This window comes from Phocoena phocoena, chromosome 1, assembly GCF_963924675.1.
Source record: "Phocoena phocoena chromosome 1, mPhoPho1.1, whole genome shotgun sequence".
In the NCBI taxonomy this organism is placed as follows: Eukaryota; Metazoa; Chordata; class Mammalia; order Artiodactyla; family Phocoenidae; genus Phocoena; species Phocoena phocoena.
Window position 1 is genome coordinate 185,151,031 of NC_089219.1, and position 20,087 is coordinate 185,171,117.

At 42.1% G+C, this 20,087-nt stretch overlaps 1 protein-coding gene across 4 annotated transcripts in view; it reads left to right on the top strand.

The window, feature by feature from the left end:
* CAMSAP2 (calmodulin regulated spectrin associated protein family member 2) overlaps positions 1–20,087 on the top strand; it is a 95,370-nt gene that overhangs the window by 59,739 nt on the left and 15,544 nt on the right. For 2 of the 4 annotated variants that reach the window (XM_065871250.1, XM_065871416.1), the window contains exons 4-8: positions 5,122–5,205; positions 11,065–11,097; positions 13,905–14,046; positions 14,342–14,481; positions 18,597–18,690. In XM_065871250.1, the coding sequence (XP_065727322.1) occupies positions 5,122–5,205; positions 11,065–11,097; positions 13,905–14,046; positions 14,342–14,481; positions 18,597–18,690 (493 nt within the window). The remainder of the gene's footprint in view (positions 1–5,121; positions 5,206–11,064; positions 11,098–13,904; positions 14,047–14,341; positions 14,482–18,596; positions 18,691–20,087) is intronic. The other 2 variants (XM_065871336.1, XM_065871490.1) reach the window with 1 other exon arrangement.

The following is a 20,087-nucleotide window of genomic DNA, read 5'->3' on the forward strand; positions in this document are numbered from 1 at the left end:
CCCATAACTGGTAAATGGTCAAAATGCTTCAAGATGCATGGGTGTTATGACGCCTTGTAACACATGTTGCCGGGACAGGACATTGTAGCTATTTTGGCAGCGTGTCACATTCAGCGGTAGCCCTTCCTGTTACAAACTCCTGGACATGTTTGATAAAATGCAGTTGGAAAGGTTTATGCTACAGAGCTGAGCATCAGAGACAGAAAAGGAAACTGTCGGGTGCCAGAAACGAAGCGGGGCTGCAGGCTTTGGTGGCCTCTCAGGGGCCGTGGAGCCTCTGCCGGGGCTCGAGAGTCACTAGATGCCAGATGAGGCCGTGCGTTTTGCCGGTTACGGGAAGCTGGAACCGTGACCTCTGTGTAGACCCACCAAGAGCTCGCGCCCTCAATGGAAACGAGCACACCAGCCGCGATGTCTTTGCTCTTAAGTGCCACCTGGAGGTGGGCCTTGACGGTGTTAGTGTCATCAGTAATGCAGGGGTTCCAGCTTTGCCACGGGGCTACTTCCACGCATGGTTTTACGATGGCTGTGGTGATTCCAGAGGTCGTACACGTGCGGTCATAACGATGTCCGGCAAAGATGAGAGTAGGGTCTTCTGGGCGCTGCTATCAGCAAAGGAACCTTCCCGCAGAAGGTCTCCCCCAGGAGGGTGGTTCTCAGGCCCACACCTAAACCACCCCCTGGCGAGAAGATGCGGCCTGTCGGGTCGTCTTGGGCTGACTTTGTGTCTCCCTCCAGGTCTGGGGAGGAGGCCTCCTGGACTGAGCGTGGGGTGGGGGGCGACAGATGACCAGAAAGCCCAGTGCCAGGCCAGTGGTATCTTCCTGGCACCTGGCAGACCAGCAGAGGTAAAGTTGCTCTGAAGGTCACTTCTGCACCCAAACCGTGGGAGTCCCCAGCAGTGGGGGAGGGATACTCTTCTCGCAGATGCAAAAGTACCAACGACAAGTGTTTAGGAAATGATGAAGATGCCGTCACGTACGCGGGAGAGTCAGCAAACCTGACAGACAAGGCCCACACGCTGAGAGCTGCAGAGAGGAGAGCAGTCTGAAAAGACAAAAATAAATGCTTGAGTGGCTGAAAATAAAACACGGAATAAAGGCCATAGGAAAGAATAAGGCAGCGTGGAGGGTATATTGGAAAAAGAATAAAATATAACTTCAGGAATTGAAAATTTTAGTCGTTGAAACAAAAAGATTAAACAGAAGATTAGACGTAGTTGAAGAGGGGAGTTAATTAACGAGAAGAAATTACCCAGAACCAGCCCAGAGAGATGAGAGGGGATATGTGACATTGAGGTTAACAGACTTGCCTAGAGGTCTGATTGGAATTCCAGAAGGAGTTAACAGGGAGTGGGTGGGCTGGGGAGAGAATAATTGAAGAGACGTGGATGAAAATGTTTTACAATAGATGAAAGGCATAGACATTCAAATTCAGGAGCCATCGTGAGTTTGAAGCAGGAGAAGTGAAAATAAATCCACGCCTACACATATAGCAACGAAACTGCAGAATCCACAGATAAAAAGACAGTCTCTCTCAAAGGAACGCGACAGTAGACACCTCAGCAGTAATAGTTGAGCCAGAAGACACTGCAGCAAAATCGTCAAAGTGCCAAAGAAAAATAACGACGAGCCTAGAGTTCTGTACTTCCGCCCAGGACTAAAGCTGTAATCGAGATTGGTTCAGACAGGTGGTTTATCATTCAGACCTTTGCAGAAAGAAGTACTGGAAGGTTGTGCTTCAGGAAGAAAGAAGGGGAACCTAGAGGAAGAGGTGGGGTGTAGGAAGCAGTGATAAAAAGGGGAGTTGGGGACTTCCCTGGTGGCTCAGTGGTTAAGAATCTGCCTGCCAATGCAGGGGACACAGGTTCGAGCCCTGGTCCGGGAAGATCCCACATGCCGCGGAGCAACTGGGCCCGTGCGCCACAACTACTGAGCCTGTGCTTTAGAGCCCGTGAGCCACAACTACTGAGCTCATGTGCCACAACTACTGAAGCCCATGTACCTAGAGCCCATGCTCCGCAACAAGAGAAATCACCGCAATGAGAAGCCCACACACTGCAATGAAGAGTAGCCCCTGCTCTCTGCAGCTAGGGAAAGCCTGCGCGCAGCAACGAAGACCCAACGCAGCCAACAATAAAAAACAAATAAATAAATTTATAAAAAAAAAAAAAAAAAAAAAAAAAAAAAAAGGGGAGTTGGTGTGCACATGGGTAAATCTAAGCAAGTGTCATTAAAAAATCATCCTCGTGCCTAATTCTGAGGCCCTTAAAAAGGAAGAGCTATGTTGCTAGGTTAAAGTAACGTGAGGGGTGAGAGGAGGTGATCTGAATTAAAGCCTTTCTACGGTTTTTGTATTATTCAGGAGGAAGGAAAAAGTATTGACTGACTTTAGACTTACATCAAGGCAAGGATACACATGACTGTTTTGTATTTTTAAATGAAAAAAAATTAAATAAAAGCTCGTGTCCATTTTTAAATTAATGGATATTTAAAAATGCATGTGACGTTTTAGCACATTTATTTTTAATTCATATGCCAGCGCCGGCTGTTCGTTGTACGTTCTCTAGTTCACTGGTCCTCAGCGCTCGTTCCAGTGGTGAACTGCCTCCAAGTCATGGTGGGCTCTCTGATACACACACATCTTGAACTTTTTATCCGTGAGTTGCGCAAAGAATGTCATGACTCAACTTTAGTGCTAGAACTTTCTAACCAGCATCTGGGAACTGGCTTAAGAATTACTAAGCTAATTATCTCATTTATCTGTCTTGTGTACCCAGGTAGGTTAAGTAACTTGAAGTGACCAGGTCTTGTACTTTCCGTGTAGTTTCCCTATTAGAAAGTTAATGAATTATCAACGTGTAAAATTTTCTTATAATCATGAGTTTGGTATTTTGGATGATTTATGCCATTGCATCAACTTAAAGTATTTTGAGTAGGACTTGTTAAGGCCCTTACAGACATGTAACTATCTGGAATTACGTTGGGGGTGTATCGTTTCTAAGTAATGGTAGTAGTTTCTATTTATGGGGTCTGTGCTCTGTATTATGCACTTTACTTGGTACATTTTATACATTATCTCTTTTATTCTCTGTATTAGTTGTTTTGCCGTAATAATTACCACAAACTTAACTGCTTAAAACTTCTGGTAGCTCAGTTATTTACTCACTTATTATAATCATCTCAGGATTACCAGTTTCTGTGGGTCAGGGGTCCAGACCTTGCTTACCTGCATGCTCCATCTTCAGGGTCTGTCACAAGGTTGGGTCAAGGTGTTGCCCAGGCCTGGGGTCTTATTGGAAAGTTTGGGTGTGGAGGGTCCACTCCAAGCCCACATGGTTGTTGGCAGGGCTTAGGTCCAGCAGTTGGACGGAGAGCCTCGGTTCCTTACTGGCTGCTGGCCGGAGGCTGCCCCCAGCTCCTTACCATGCAGGCCTCTCTGTAGGGCAGCTCGAGGGACGGCTGCGTGCTTCCTCAAAGCCAGGAGGAGAGAGCGGGGCTTAGTGTGCGAGACGTAAGCGCCAAAGTGGTATCCCATCCCCTTAGCTGTATTCTGTTGGGTAGGAGCAAATTATAGGCCCTGCCCACACTCAAGGGGATCATTGGGGACCGTCTTAGAGGCATCGTCTCCAAACCTCTTGCGAAGTAGGTTTTATTCCAGCTGGCAACGAAGGCTCAGGTATCAGGAAATTATTAAGGTCGTGGCTTGTGAGTAGGGGTTTTGAGTCAGAGCCGGGTCGCTTCTGCTTCTGCTGTCTCTTCGGAAGAGTGTTTTACACTGCCAAGTCGGTGCCCTAAGATCTTAGAGCACGGCAGCCTACTTGGCAGTACAACCCAAGATGAATCTGTGTGTTGGTTAAATTCCTTCTAACGCCTCGGAGTGTATCGTAACTGTTAGTTAAATTTATCATAAATTCAAATTCTTCAGTCTTTTTTTCTCAGGCACTGAACTGAATTTTAAGCAGCAGAAGAGGTTAGAAAATTATTGATTTAGTTTAGAGTTACAGTGGTTGATAATACCATTCAGAGTTTCCAGAATGCCATTATTAATTAGCTTGAACATTTGCTTATTATTACTGGACTGACCTTAAAATCAGTGACTCAGAATCCAAACTTGTCTAAACTATTCTGAAGAAATACTTTTGCACTAGACAGAGTGTCTCTTAATCATCTTGAATTATGGGCTGTTTGAACAATCTCATAGATAAATCAGACCTTCTCCCTAAGAAGTTCCCATATGCAAAAATTTTTCATGTATTTTAACTGTGGCCTTATGACCACACTAAAACCTACTCACGATCCAGGGACATGCCTATGAGATCACAGCCTAAGAATTTGATTCAGGGCTTCCCCGGTGGCGCAGTGGTTAAGAATCCGCCTGCCAATGCAGGGGACACGGGTTTGAGCCCTGGTCCGGCTCAGAGGTCCCACGTGCCGCGGAGCCACTGAGCCTACGCGCCACAGCTACTGAGCCAGCGCTCTAGAGCCCCCAAGCCACAACTACTGAGCCCACGTGCCACAACTACCGAAGCCTGGGCGCTTAGAGCCCGTGCTCTGCAACAAGAGAAGCCATTGCAATGAGAAGCCTGCTCACCGCAATGAAGAGTAGCCCAGCTCGCCACAACTAGAGGAAGCCCGCATGCAGCAACGAAGACCCAACACAGCCAAAAATAAATAAATAAATAAATTTATTTTAAAGAAAAGAATAAAAGACAAGGAAGACATTTGAAAAAAAAAAAAAGAGTTTGATTCCAAGTGTTTTTGAGGAAAATAATTTTCACTTAGCAGTCCTAAAAGAGATGGTAAACTTTTTACTGAAAAAAGTTTTATTGTTTCCCAAGCATTAAAACAGAAGTTATCAAGTACCTTTTTTCCCCCCTAGCACTCCAGCTAGTACCTGACATGTACTAGGTACTCAACAAGTATCTGGTAAAGTCATGGATTTTAGAATTTCAAACAGAACACCTGTAAAATACTTTTTTCTGGTTGGGAAAATGAATTCTGTTCATTTGCATGGTACTGGTATTTGACATCAGTGATCTGAACACAGGCATTTTAAGGTACATGTTATTTTACTGTTATATTTGACTATAAATTCAAATTAATGTTTTTATATTTTAAGGTAAATGAACATTTGAAAGACATAATGGAACAAACACAGAAATTGAAAGACCACCACACAGTGGAAGCTTCAGGAGGCCAAAAGGTACATGTTCTTAAGAAAAAAAGGCGCCTTTGTGAGACCCTGTGTTCATACATGTGTGCTCTTTGGGGAAGCGTTAAGAGTGTGTTCATCAAATTCGTTTTTGGTGATCTTAACTGTACCGTAGAAAGCCTTTCCATAAATACCAAGTAAGTAGCAGTGCAAAATGAAGGTTAATTGGATGACGGTGTTTAGGAAAATTTGTTAATGACTAGAGCTCAGCTTCTGACATTCTTCTGGCAAAAAATAATGGGTTTGTCTTTGTTTGGTAAAATATATGAAACAGGAAAACATTTTTCAATATATCAACCTTATAATGACTTGTAGTAAGACCAGCCTCTAAAATTACATTCCAGGAATCATAAGTTGTACATATGGTTGTTTTGTGAAGGAAGAAGAAACATTAACACGGATTAATTCTTTAAACTTCTTGAACAGGCTTTTAGAGTTTTTTTTCTCCGAACACTTGTGTGTTTGTGTTTGTTCTATACTAAGACCTAAAGTATATTGCCTACATCTTTTAAAATATATTATAATGAGGGCCCTTTAAACATGTTGTCTAGCATTTGAATCGAGGTATAAGAAATTATCGTATGCAGAGACTTTATTTTCCACCTGGGTTATTTTAAGTCTCTTCATTATTATACAGCACTTCTGTTCATTTTGGGCGAATGCTGCTAGTTACTGATACTCTGTAAGAGAGGAGACCGGAGGAGGGAAAGGGAAAGAGCTGGTTTGTGCATCACCAGCTGCGCCAGGCAAGTTGTGCGGAGACCACCTACACTTCTGTCTCAATCTGGTGCTCGGGATCACAGTGGTTTCCCTGGGCTTGATTCTTGTCTTTGTTGACCACCTTCCCCAGTGGAGATCTGCACCCGCTTCCCTGCTTCCCCCAGCTCTGCCCCCGCCTTGTCCCTCAAGTCCCCCAGCCCTCTCCAGTTTCCCCCCTTGCTCTTTCCCTCCCTTTAGTAGTAGAAATCCTTGCCCTGGAGATGGATTTAATCCTGCCCCCCCCCACCCCCCATTTTGCTCCTGGCTCTAATCAGGAATGAGGTTCGGCAGCATCCTGTGTTACAGGATTTCCATGGAAACCTCGTTTATTATATCTATGGTTTAATTCTGTAGTTTCGCCTACACATTATGAACTAAATGGGGATTTTATATGCTGACACAGGATCCAGTAAACCTTGTTTCTATGGAAAAAAATGCTATTTGTGTTCCAAACAACTGCAGATTAAGTGACCTTTAAGAAAAGCAAACTGTGGTATCCGGACACTACTGGATCACGTCACTCTGACTTTTTCACGGCACTTGGCCCATGGAGTTGTACATACTGACCTCACAGCCAGTATTTGCTGAGTGAGTGATTGAGTAAATGAATGAATGAGTGTCCTTCACTTAAATATTTGGGTCAGTACACATTTTTACTTGAGCACAAGCATAGCATTTATACCTTTATTTTCTTTTTTTTCCTCTTTTATTATTTGTTTTCATTTACTTTATTATTGAAGTCTAGTTGATTTACAAAATGTTGTGTTAATTTCTGCTGTCCAGCAGAGTGACTCAGTTATACACATATATACATTCTTATTCATACTCTTTTCCATACGGTTTATCCCAGGATTTTGGATATAGTTCCCTGTGCTGTACAGTACGACCTTGTTGTTCACCCGTCCTATATGCAATAGTTTGCATCTGCTAATTGCAAACTCCCACTCCATCCCTCCCCCATCTCCCCTCCCCCTTGGCAACCACAAGTCTGTTCTCTATGTCTGTGAGTCTCTTTCTGTTTCGTAGATAAGTTCATCTGTGCCATGTTTTAGATTCAATACCTTCATTTTCAAATGAATTTTACCCTTTTTCTCATTGTGAAAATCTTTGTGAAGGTAAGTGTTCATTTCACATAGTCTGTGAAGTACAGGGGTCCTCGTGAAGAGCACACTGCCAAGCACAGAGTAGGTGATGAAGCCTTGCTCTGTTACCCAACAGTGGGATTTTGGGCATTTGAACTATTTGGTCTGGCTAGAAATATAATCATTTTATTCTTGATTTACATTCTTATAAAAACAAAGTTCTTCCTTATAAACGTTCACATTTACGTATATATTTAAACATTTTTAAAATTCAGAGATGGTACCATAACTTTTTTTTCTCCGAGCAATATTTTATAAAGATGATTTGGTCTGAAGAAACTTACACATTAGTTAGATATCCTAGTACCGTGATTTTAATCTTTGCCTGAGTACTATGAAAATTAGATTTCTTCAGCAGCTTTATAGATCAGTAGTCTTGTGCATTTGGATACAAGACCCTACAAAGATTTGGATTGGTATGGATTTAATATAACTTGTTAAGAACATTTATTTTGAAATATTTCTGATTTAACAAAAAGTTGCAAGAATAGTTCAAAGACCCCTTACGTGTCCTTTCCCCATATTCATCAGTGTAACATTTTGTGTGCTCTGTGTATTACATGTTGCACACACAGATGTATATATGTGTACATTTTTCTGAAACATTTGAAGGAAGGTTGCATGTATCATACCCCTTCACCCCTAAATATTTCAATGTATATGTCCTAGGAAGAAAGCTATTCATTTACATGACCACAGGATAGGTAACAATGTCAATAAAGTGCTCTGATCAGACTTACAGCCTATGTTCTAGTTTTGTCAGTCATCCCAATTGAACTTTATATACTTTTCTAGTCCAGGATCTAGTCCAGGGTCAGGTAAGGTATTTAGCTGTCGTATCTCTCATCTTCTTTAAACTGGAACAGTCCTCAGCTCTTCTTTTTCATTCGTGACCTTGACATTTTTTAAGAATACAGGTCATTCTCATAGAATATCCCTCGATTTCAGTTCTTCTGATATTTCCTCATTGTTAGATTAAGCTGTGCTTTTTTTTAGCCTAGAATACTATGTAAAGTGTGTCCTTTTCCCAGTATTGTACCCAGAGGCGTGTGATATCCGTCTGCCCCTACTAGGTGATACTAATTTTGATCAGTTGGTTAAGATGATGTTTGGGTTTTTTGACGGCATGATGATAATATTTCCTTTCGTAATAAGTAATTTGAGAGGAGGGTACTTTGAGACTGTAAATATTCTGTTCCTCTTCCGTGTTTCCCCACCTCCTAGACTTAGCATTTATTGACGATACCTACTTCAGTTACTTTTTACTATGGTGGTTACGAAATGGCGATTCTCTAACTTTATCATTTCTTCTACGTTTATTAGTTAGGATTCTATTATAAGCAAATTTGACCTCATCTATTCATCAATCTACCTATCCTCTCTTTATTATCTGTATGAACCGATGGATTCTTGTTTTATTTAACGGGTTATAATCTGTTTCTGTCCATCATTATTCATTTGTTCATCAATTTGTTCATTCCCAGTTTTATTGAGATCTAATTGACATACGGCCCTGTGTCAATTTAGGGTGTGTGCCATAATGATTTGACTTACGTACGTGGTGACCACAATAGATTTAGTGAACATTCATCCTCTCGTATAGATACAGCATAAAGGAATAGAAAAACCTGTCTGTTCCTTGTGATGAGAACCCTTGGGATCTACCCCCTTAGCGGCTTTCCTGTATAACACGCAGCAGTGTTGACACACGCTGCACATCACATCCCTAGTACTTATTATCTTGTAACTGTTTGTGCCTTTTGACCACCTTCACGTAATTTCGTGTGTATTTATTTTTGAAATCAGCTTTGTTGTGGAATAATTTTAGATTTACAGAGAAGTTCCAAAGATAGTACAGCTTCATCCAGCTTCCCCCAATGTTAACATCTTACGTAATCGTGGCCTATTTGGCAACACCAAGGAAATAGCATTGGTGCGTTACCATTGACTAAACTACAGACTTTATTTACATTACCCCAGTTTGTGTACTGACCAGCTGTTTTACCAGTGTCCTGAACTGGGGTTTGTCTCCTGTGTCCTGTGATGAGGTCGGGCCTGTGGGCCTTTGAGAAGAACACCACAGAAGTGGCTTCACATCTCATCACGCCACATCAGGGAGCACGTGTCACTGACGGTGTCCGCCTTGACCACTTGCTGAAAGTGGTCTCCTTCATTGCAAAGTTTCTGTTTCCCCCTCTGGTGCTCTTTTCTTTGCAAGTGGGTCACTAAATCCACCCCATGTTCCAGGAGAGGGAAGTTAAGCTCCCCCTCCCTGAAGGGAAGAGTATATACACCATCTGGAATTCTGTAAGTGAGATTCGTACTTTCTCCATTTATTTATGTCCTTCAGCCGTTTATTCGTATCAATGTGGATTGGTGTGTATGTGCTCTGTACTTGGTGTTACAATCCAGCCTGTGTTAATCTGTATTGTTACGGGCTCCTGTGTATGTGTTGTATAGTTTGGGTTACGATCCAGTCTGTGGTATTGACTTGTTGTTCAGTTTTTCCAGCTGCAGCCACTGGGAGCTCTTTCAGAGTTGTCTGAATTAGTAAAAAGGTCGAGTATTGAATATTTTGCAAGAAATGCAGACTCATTTGAACCACGAGAGACTCCTTTGCTTATCTCCTGTTTTGTATAATCCATAGTAATTTCTTATTATCATCAGTTTCTGTGTTACGGATTCTTCTAGTCTCAAAAACAAGAAAACTCCTGTTTTTGAAAATTCTGTTATTCACCAGGGATCCTGACGCGTTCACAGGGGCTTCCTGCTCTTTGGTCCTGCTCGGGCAGGACCCTTACGTGGCTATTTTTTTTTTTTTTTTTTTTTTTTTATGGCTATTATATCTGCAGCTGCCAAAAACTTTGGGTTAAATGAGAGATTCAAATACATGCAAAAAAAGTATTAGGGTTATTCTTCCTGATGCAATAAGAAAAAATTATTGGAAATATTATCTCTTTGTGGGAAGCTGGTATTTTTCTGATTCTTGAGATGACATTTTTCTGATTTTTGAAGTTCTTGAAAATACCTCATTTATATTATTTTTCCAAATAATGTTATTTGTGCTATTAATTTCTGTAGGAAAAACTTTCTGCATAGAAGTTGAATATGAATTTTAACTCAGACCCCATTTAGTCTGGTTCACTTCAACAAATATTTATTTAGGGCTGCCAGAAAACTGTGCTAGGAAATACCAAGATAAACAGTTACAAATTATGCTCGTATTATCTGAAATTATGAGTTTTGTATATTCATCTTCTTAAAGACATAAAATTATATTCTTTGGAACACCCCTAGATAGTAAAATTAATAACGTTTACATTCTCTTTGTGTTAGTAGCTGCTTGCCTTAGAGACTCTATAAAAATACTAACTGGTGAGAATTGCCAGCTGGTTTTTTATCCCCCATTAATTGAAAGAAATTCTTTATGTCATTAAAAGAAATGATCATTGTGTTCAATTCTACATTGTTATTTGCTTTTATTCCTGCACTTATGAAACAGTCTTTCTTCTTTTCCTTCCGGGAAGAAGTCTACCTTATCAGACTTGGCCTCCTAATGTCTTAAGAATTTTAATGATTGCAAGTCCAGCCCTAGAATCTCTCTACTCCCTCTTGTGATATAAATTTAGTTTCTAACGTGATGTGTGATCCCGGAACTGGGAGGTAAAATTCTTTGCTGCCGAAGTACACAGCGTGTCCTGGGTACCCTAAAAACGCACATCCATGTTGGGAGAGGAGAGGGGGGAGGGAAGGTGGTGGTCTTTATCGTTAAGAACCTCTATAGTTTAAGCTAAATTGTAAAGTGTTAACATTTAAAAAATGTTTTGAGAACTATAAACTTGGAACTCCACTAACAGAAACTTTACTATAACTTGTTAATTTTAAAAACTTCTGATGAATTTTCCCTTTACCTTTTGCTTCCCCTTTTTTCCTGCTGCTTCCTCTGAAGTCTCCTTCCAAATGGTTTTGGAAATTGGTTCCAGTAAGTTTACACAGCTTCTTCAACTTGCTCTCCAGAAGTGTAATTGTAGAATGGTATCGTTTCTGTCTTGCCGATATGGTCATTACGTATAATTCTGTTAGTCACAAGTAGAGATTGGATTTTAAGGTGTTTTTGATCATAATGTAAAACAGAAAGATTTTTAAAATCTAGTCAAATTTTGGATTAGAAGCTTTAAAAATAATTTAAAGTGTGAGCTAGTCTGTCGGTATTCACAGACCATCAGTAACTAGGTAACAAAAAAAGTATGGATATAGATTTGCATTAGTTTTAATAACGTTAGTAAAAGTGAATATGAATTGCACATGTAAATTATTTGTATTGTAAAGTCATCTTTTTGAAAGGATCCTTTCCTTTTGGCCTGAACTGTAGAGGATACTTTTTGTGTAATAAAGAAGTGACAGGTTCTGTGTCCCTCCCAGCACTGGACCTGAGCTAGATTCAATTCTGGTTTGACTTGAAGAGTTGATCTTTCACGGTGACATCTGGGGGTTAGACCACTTAAGTATTTTACACCCTCAGAAACAGAAATGTAACTTAGAAGTTCACCATAATGTTGAAAGATAGAAAGTATGTCCCTTTTAGATGCCAGATTTCTCCATCTGTAGAAAGAGCAGTAAGTCTGTAAGGCATAGAGCATGTTCGAGTATAAAAGACGCTGTAACCTTTGTGAATCGCAGATGAACTTTCAGGGAGTCCCACGTGACTTCAGTATTAGAAGTTGGTTTACCTGATGCCCCTCCTAGGATATAACCTTCAGGAAGGTGTTTCGGCATGCCACGTATAAACCTCTGATTGGTCTAAGCCGTGGGCCTCTGTGGCTGCAGCCTTATGAAGCTCTGTGCGTGTGTGTCTGTGTGTGCCTTGTGCGGGGTGCGGTACAACACAGCACACGGTTCAGTTCTTTGTTCCACGACTCTGGGCACTCAGCTCAGTCCAGTTCAGACCGTGGGCCGAAAACAAGGGTAGACCTGGAGATCTGGGAAGTTTGGTCCTGAGCCCAGCCCACGTAGGGGATTCCCAAGAGGTGACTCTTTTGTTTCTAGCCGGCCCAAGAGGACCTGGAAGGGTGCTTACTACCAAGTGTGAGGGGCAGCAGCGTAAGGCCGGAAGAGGCCACCGGCTGATTTCTTTCTCTCTCCCCCTTCCTCCCCTCCTCTCTCCTCTTTTTTCATGGCTGATTTTTAAACCATCTGCCAGCAGCAAAATGAGGACGTTTTCTAAGGATTATGTAAAAGTCAGTAATCAATTAAAGAATTTATGTAGTGTATCTGTGTGATTTTTTTTTTTCTGAATATAGGTAGTCTGTGAGTTTGGAACATACCATTAAACACAGATGTCTAGTCCCCACTGATTCATAAGAACAAGCTCCTCTGAAAATCTTCGGAGGAAGAGATGTTCCATGACCCTTGCTCTTGAGTAGCCAGTGACAGGGAAATAGGGATAAATGTCTCCTTGAACGTGTGTGCTCTTCTGAGGGATATCATTTAGAGGAAATCTGACCTCACCACCAAATAGTAAATTTTCTCTTTCAGTAAATTATAATATTTTTCTGTTATTCTCACGAGAGTATTATATGTCATAATTGTATTTTAATTATGAGATATAATCAGGTTAGATGGAGTTAGAAGAAAGATTAGTTTTGATTACTTAAAAAAAAACTATTTAAATATCAGTAACCACTATAATTGTAAAGTTTGCTAAGAAAGCACTTCAGTGTGCATCTTCATTAAGCCTTCGGCATTACTCTTCTTGGCCTGAGGAGAGCTGATAGCTAGTAGCAGCTGACCACCGGCGATTACCCGCTGTGTGCCCGTGTGTGCATCGCACTTTCTGTCCATCATCTTCTGTAGTCCTCCGTGCTGCTGTGAAGTAGGGACTGTGGTTGTCCCCAGTTCACAGGTGGGAAAAGCGAGAGATGAGCACTGAAGTACCTTGTCCAAGATCACAGAGCTAAGAAGTGGCAGAACCAGGACTTGAGCCTGGGTCATCTGGCTTAAGAGCTCGTTCTCGTAACCTCTGAGTTCTACAGCATGTCTCATTTCTAGAGAACCGCCTTACACGTTTGTATCCACTCACGCCAGCCAGTCTTTAGAAAACAAGAGTCTCATCTGTTTTTCTGCTAGGGAGCAGAAACCCTCGCGCTTGCTCTGTTATTGGTTAATGCAACCTCAACCAGGAGGGTGTTTTTCAGTTGCAAAGTCGTTACACTTTATTTGCATTGTCTCAGCGTTCAGGTGAGGGGCCAGAATACCTCCATGGTATTGAATGTTATTCCAGTTCCTCAAAGTAATGTTTCTTCTCGCCACGTTTCCTCTAAGAATGGTTTCACATTCTTCTGCCCGCTCTCCCAACTCTGATGCCTCTCCTCATTCTTTCAGCTCGAGTCCCACTCTTTCCACGTAAGAACGTGTGGTCTACGTGAAGTCTAACCTTAAAGTGAATGAATTTCATCATCTGCAAAAGAGCAGAACTGATGATTCGGATAACAAACGTTCAAAATCCATTTGTGATGCTTTCACATGTAAATTCTTAGGCTAAGTGAATTTCACGTAAATGAGCGCTGTAATGTTACGTTAAGTACTTGGCTTCAGAACCAAAGTGCTGTTGGTAAAGGGAGGTCTAGTGGTAATGTTTAGAAAAGAAGGATGTTGGTGAGTAGTTCTCATTTCTCTTGACTTATATTTTATTACTGATACATTGGAATCTACAATACTGTCTTTTTCCTGTATGTTGCTAAGTACTTATTCATTTTCACCTCTTTTTTTTTTTTTTTTTTTTTAACGTAGGCTCGTTACAGGAAAGAGCAGACATTGCTTAAGCAACTGCCTTGCATTCCGTTGGTAGAAAATTTGTTGAAAGACGGCTCGGATGGCTGTGCGTTAGCTGCCCTTATTCATTTTTACTGTCCTGGTGTCGTCAGATTGGAAGGTAAGTGTTCCACTGAAATGTCTCGAAACTGCGGATAGATGGTAAGAAATATTTAAGACAGTAACTTTAATAAGTAATGACGGCTTCTTTTAAGAAGAACATTTATGTATAGTTCTAGGAAGTAGTTGAGCGAAGGAGTGCTTGGTCTCTAAGCCTCTGTGTAGTGATCACTGCCGTTACATGTGTGGGTCAGACAGATTCTACGTAGTTGTGTATCTGTATTAAGGCAATGATTACAAAATGAACATGAAATGTACATTATCAGAATTAACCCCGGCTCTTTTCCTGTTTGAAGATATTTGCCTGAAAGAAACCATGTCATTGGCTGATAGCCTCTATAATCTGCAGCTGATTCAAGAATTCTGCCAAGAATATTTGAACCAGTGTTGCCATTTCGCCCTGGAAGACATGCTGTATGCCGCTTCCTCCATAAAGGTATTTCAACCATCCTCTTCCCCTTTGTTTGTTCAGGTTTGCCGAAAAAACATATAACCGGGTACATAAACAGTATAGCTGCTTTAAGCTTACAAAATTAACTGTAATTTCAGGCAAAGGAACTCTTGAAAAAATCGTTTTTGTTGGATTTTTCTGCTGATTTTATTTTATTTCTTATTTCTTAAAAACCCACACTGTCAGCTACAGGTTTCTTTTGTAGCGCAAAGCTAAACTTAATGTCATAGTACAGAATTAAACCGTTGTTCTGATGTTGTTAGCAAAATAGAGGACGAGCCAGTAAGCATTGCTGGGTCCTGGAGGGCTGCTGCCGCTTGCGGGGAGCGTGCGGGAGGTGTGGCCGCTCGGGACACTCAGCAGGACTGTGGACTCTGTCTGGGAAGAAGGGGCCCTCAGGTCCCAGAACTTGAGGCAAAGCCTTGGGAAAGGAAGAGGGAAGGAAATATTACAGTTATCTGGAAATGAACCTTTTAGGAAGTCATCGCATTTATTAGCTATACACTTGTCCCTTGCTTCAGGACGTCACATGACCTCTTAGCTTCGGGGCCGTTGCTTAGTGCCTTTCTCGCAAGAGATGTTTATTGAGCGCCTCAGAGTGTTCTAGGTGGTTGGGATAACTCAGCAGACAACACAAAGACCCCCCCCCCCGCGCCCCCGTCCTTTTAGGGCGTTCTTTCTAGTGGTGAAGACAGACGCGTGTCTAAGGCGTGATGGCTTCTGAGCTACAGGTTCACGGCTCTCGTACACCTGCCTGAAGTTAACACTTCTGTTTAAAGGCTTTAGGAATAAATGATCTTACAGTCGATTTGTTTGAAGTCTGAGGGGAACAGCTTTATGTCAGTCCTAATTGTCCCTGCGATGCCCACCTTCATAGAAGCTGCTAAAGGACCCCTCCCAGCGTAATGCTAGTGCCCTGTGATGCTTTAAATTCTTGTTCTCCGGTCTCTCTCTTTCTCCTGTACCCGTTTCTCGGTTACCGCGAGGCAGACTGACGGAGCCAGGGGCAACGGCGTTTCCAGAATAAGCCACTGCCCCTGTTGACCAGAATAGCGCTCACTCCCCAGTGTCCAGCACATCACAAGAAAAACCTGGACTGATTTTGAATGTTTACACTTTGCCATTTTTACCAAAATGGAAGTTAGGAGATATTTTCGTATTTATCTTAATACTTTTTCTGGCGCTTCCTATTAAAACTTTTAAATACTTTTACTGAGGTCTCAAAGAAAAAAAATGACCTCATTAAATACATTGAGTTGTAAGGTTACATTTGCTTAAGTTGTATACCTTGGACTTCCAATAAATAACATATATCCCTGATGTTTAGATCAACTTAGTCTGGGCATGATCCGGATACAAAGACATTTTCTTCAGTCAGGCACTTTAAAAATAGATACTTATCTGCAGAGAAGACTTTGGTCACTTTCTGTGTTCTCTGCTAAATTATTAGAACCACAGTTTTGACCTCAAATGAGTATTTTAAGGCTCTAAGCCCGCAAGAGGTTGCTCGGTCCATGGTGCTGGCCACCTTGTCATTTGTTAACTTGAGTAACAACTGTTTGTGGGGAATAGGGAGTGAGCCCTCTTTTCCCCTCGTGGCGGACTTGTAAACTGGTGTGCTCTTTTTAGAGGGCAGATGGGCATTCTCTAACCGCATTTAAAGTACACAGAAGGATGTATAAGGATTGTTCGTGGTTGTGAAGAGTTGGCAGCGGTTCACCTTGGGAGGGGGGCCACACTTGAAACGTCTTGTGAAGTAGCTGTTTGAAGGAGGCAGGGGTATCTTACTGATGCGGAAAGCTCGCTAGGAGTTACTAAGGGAAGCGTGCGGGGAGCACACATTATATACGGCATGATGCAATTTACATATATTTTAAAAATCCTTTTTCTGTTTGTATGCACATCTACACACATACAGAGGCGTGGGAAAAGGTCTGTAGAGAGACAAACACGGACCTGTTAACAGAGGTTTCTTCTGACTGCAGTCTTAGGATTTGAGGGAGGGGAGTTAAAGCATACTTCTACTTTTTATTCTATGTTCCGTATGTTTGTATTCTTTGATATCATTTACAGTGTTTAAGAACGTTAATGTAGAGCTGCGTGGCTGTCTTAAGTGAAAGAAGGAAAGAAGAGCTCTTAAATGAAATTGATCTGGTGCCATTCCAGGAACTTGGTGACAGATTTATTGCTGAAAGACATTCTCTTCCTAAACTAGTTACTGGGAAAATTATTTCTTACTATGCTGACATCTAGTGGCCAGACACAGTACTACTAATTCTGTTATTAGGACAGTTATCTTACCAAGGTGCTTAAAATAAATTTTTTCCATAATTGACATATAACATCGTGTAAGTTGAAGGCGTACAGCGTGTTGATTTGATCCACTTACATGCGGCAGAATGGTTATCACCATAGTATCAGTCAGCACCCTCATCACGTCACGGAATTACCATTTTTGTTGTGAACATTTAAGATCTACTCTTTCAGCAATTCTCATGGATATAATACAGTTATCATTAACTATAATTACTTGATCCCCGGAACGTATTCATTTTATAATTGGGAGTTTGCACCCTTGACCAGTACTCCCGCATTTCCCCTACCCCGGTCCCTGGGAACCACCACTATGTTCTCTGTTTCTGTGGGTCTGGCTTTTTCAGATTCCACGTACAAGTGATGCCGTACAGTGTCTGTGTTTCTCCGTCTGACTTACTTCACTTCGCACAGTGCCCTCAAGATCCGTCTGTGTGGTTGCAGATGGCAGACTCCCCTGGTTCCTCGTGGCTGCACGTACACCACGTCTTCATCCATTCATCTGCTGGTGGACACTAGGGTCGTTTCCATGTCTTGGCTGCAGTGAACATGGAAGTGCAGATATCTCTTCAAGAGATCTGTTTTCATTTTCTTTGCTTATGTACCCAGATAGGATTGCTGGATCATATGGTGGTTCTATTTTTAAGTTTTTGAGGAGTCTGCATACTGTTTTCCATAGTGGCTGCACCATTTTACATCCCCACCAACAATGCACAAGGGTTCCCTTTTCTCCACACCCTCATCAGCGCTTGTTATTGCCTATCTTTTTTTTTTTTTTTTTTGTTATTGCCTATCTTTTTGACGATGGCCATTCTGACAGGTGTGAGCTGGTAATCTCCTTGTGGTTTTGATTTGCGTTTCCCTGATGATTAGTGATGTCGAGCTCCAGGGTCCTTAAGATAGTAATTAATTTCCTATCAACGGACAATTATGGGGTACTTAAACAGTGTTTTTCCAAAAGATATACATAGCTTTCAGTGAACTGTACTAGTAGAGCTGGAACCTAGCACCAGTGCTTTAGATACAATTTTATACTTTGGTTTTAGAAAGTACACGATGAGATAAGTATAAAGAAAAACTATAAATCACAGTCATCGCACTACCCAGAGATATTCCGTATCAGCATTTCGATGCTTTGCCAGGGACTGGCCTTTCTTGTAATACGTTTATTCATTCATTTATATGTTCATTCAATACATATTTATTGGACATCGATTATGTACCAGGCACTGTGTTAAACACTGAAGATGTAGTGGCGAGCATAGCTTTGTCCTTTTGACCATATAGTCTAATGGGTAAGATGGGGAACCCTGGAGAATATGGTATTAGATGAAGCTGGGGAAACTGAAAAGGGACCCAGTCAGGTACCCGCTTGTAAGCTATAGTCAGTCTCCCAAGGGCAAGGGCAAGTGGGGGAAGGGGTGTTGCATTTTGAAAAGTTTGGCTTCATAAGCCGAAGAAGAAACGACCGCGTGCTAACCAGGAGGCGGGAACAGTTTGAGTGAGGGTAGTGACGATGCAGGGGGAGAGAAGTGGGTGGATTCCAGGGCTGTTGAGGCGCAGACCTGCAGGCCTCGGCGGTGAATCGGGTATGAGGGGAGAAAGAGGCCGGTGTCGCGGTGACTCCCAGGTTTGCTCTGTGCACGGGAAGGTGGCTGCCATTCAGGGAGATAAGGATGGGATGGGTGAGTGCTATTTCGAGCTGTGTTTTAATAGGCAACTCTCTGTCATTGCTTTCTGGTCGGGCGTTACCTGCTTTCTCTCTTAACTTCTTGCCTCTCCCACAGAGTAACTACCTGGTGTTCATGGCGGAGCTCTTCTGGTGGTTTGAGGTCGTGAAGCCCTCCTTCGTCCAGCCCCGCGATGCTCGTCCGCAAGGAGGTGATCAGTGTTCCCGTAAGCAAGCAGGATGGAGCGTTCGGATAGCCTCACCCGGTTATTCTTTTACAGGGAAGCCTGTTGCTGTTTCCCAGTCTAGCCTTGATAAATTCTCTCTCAACGTTTAAAGCCACTAAATTCTCCGTGACAGACGTGGTGTAGGGGAGGAAAAGGGGGTGGCGAGAATAGCCCTGCCTTCCACGGCTTATGCTGTGGAACTTTTAGCTTTAACTGTTTTCCCACTTTCCTCTTTGCATCTTTTACCCCCGTCCCTAGCTTTTTGTTCCCTGTTAGAGTCTGAGTTTTTAACACTGTTGCCCAGAAGCCACTCAAATCATGGCTCGGCTTTAATCTGTAATTTGAACTTGCCCTTAGACCATAAAGGGGCTTTTGTTATATTTATTTTTAACCCTAGTAGGTTTTGTGACTGCTACAGTACCACGATCTATTGATTGCTCATAATAAGGACACTGGTAAGAAATAAAGGGGTAAGTTACTGTAAAGGCCTCTGGAAATGAAGGGAAAAACATCTTTCTGTATTTTCTCTGAAGCAGAACAAATTTTCCATCAGCTTCCATTGTAAGACCAGAGTTTTATTTCTGTAGGGGAGAATCAGTCCCACATGGTAAGTGTGGGCCCACCAGAGAACCTGCCCCCGTCATAGCAGGAAATGAGTGTTTAACCTGTTGTGCCTCCGAGCTGCTTAGGGCAGAGCTGTCATGTAACGAGGCAGACCTAGAGAGCAGCTGAGGCCCTTGCCGAAGGCCACTGCGTAAAGCCAGGTGTCTTCAGTACTTACCACAAACGATACTGTACAGCTTTTCACCGTCAGCATAGAGTTTTCACGTACGTCGCTTGTGTGATCTCATCTGTGAAGCCCACTATTCAAAATATTCAGCAGCTGTTATATTAGGCCTCCAAAGCAAAAAATAAATGAGCGTTATTTACAAAAATGTAAACTATACCAGTGGTTTTAATTACTAACCAATGAAATTCTGTCTCTAATCGATTACCAAAATACCAACTATTTCATAGATGTAAAAGTGACCATGTGTAACTGAAGTTCTGTGAAAGCTTTTAGCAAAATTAGACACTCGTTTATTTTTGTTTTAAATACGTTTATTTATCTTATATTAAGCCTTTTTTTCCCAGTTAGCCTTAATCAAGTGGATTTTTAAAAATTCATTTATTTATTTTTGGCTGCGTTGGGTCTTTGTTGCTGCGCGCGGGCTTTCTCTAGTTGTGGCGAGCGGGGGCTACTCTTTGTTGCGGTGCGCGGGCTTCTTATTGCAGTGGCTTCTCTTGCTTCAGAGCACAGGCTCTAGGGCGCGTGGGCTTCAGTAGTTGTGGCACGTGGGCTCAGTAGTTGTGGCTTGCGGGCTCTAGAGCACAGGCTCAGT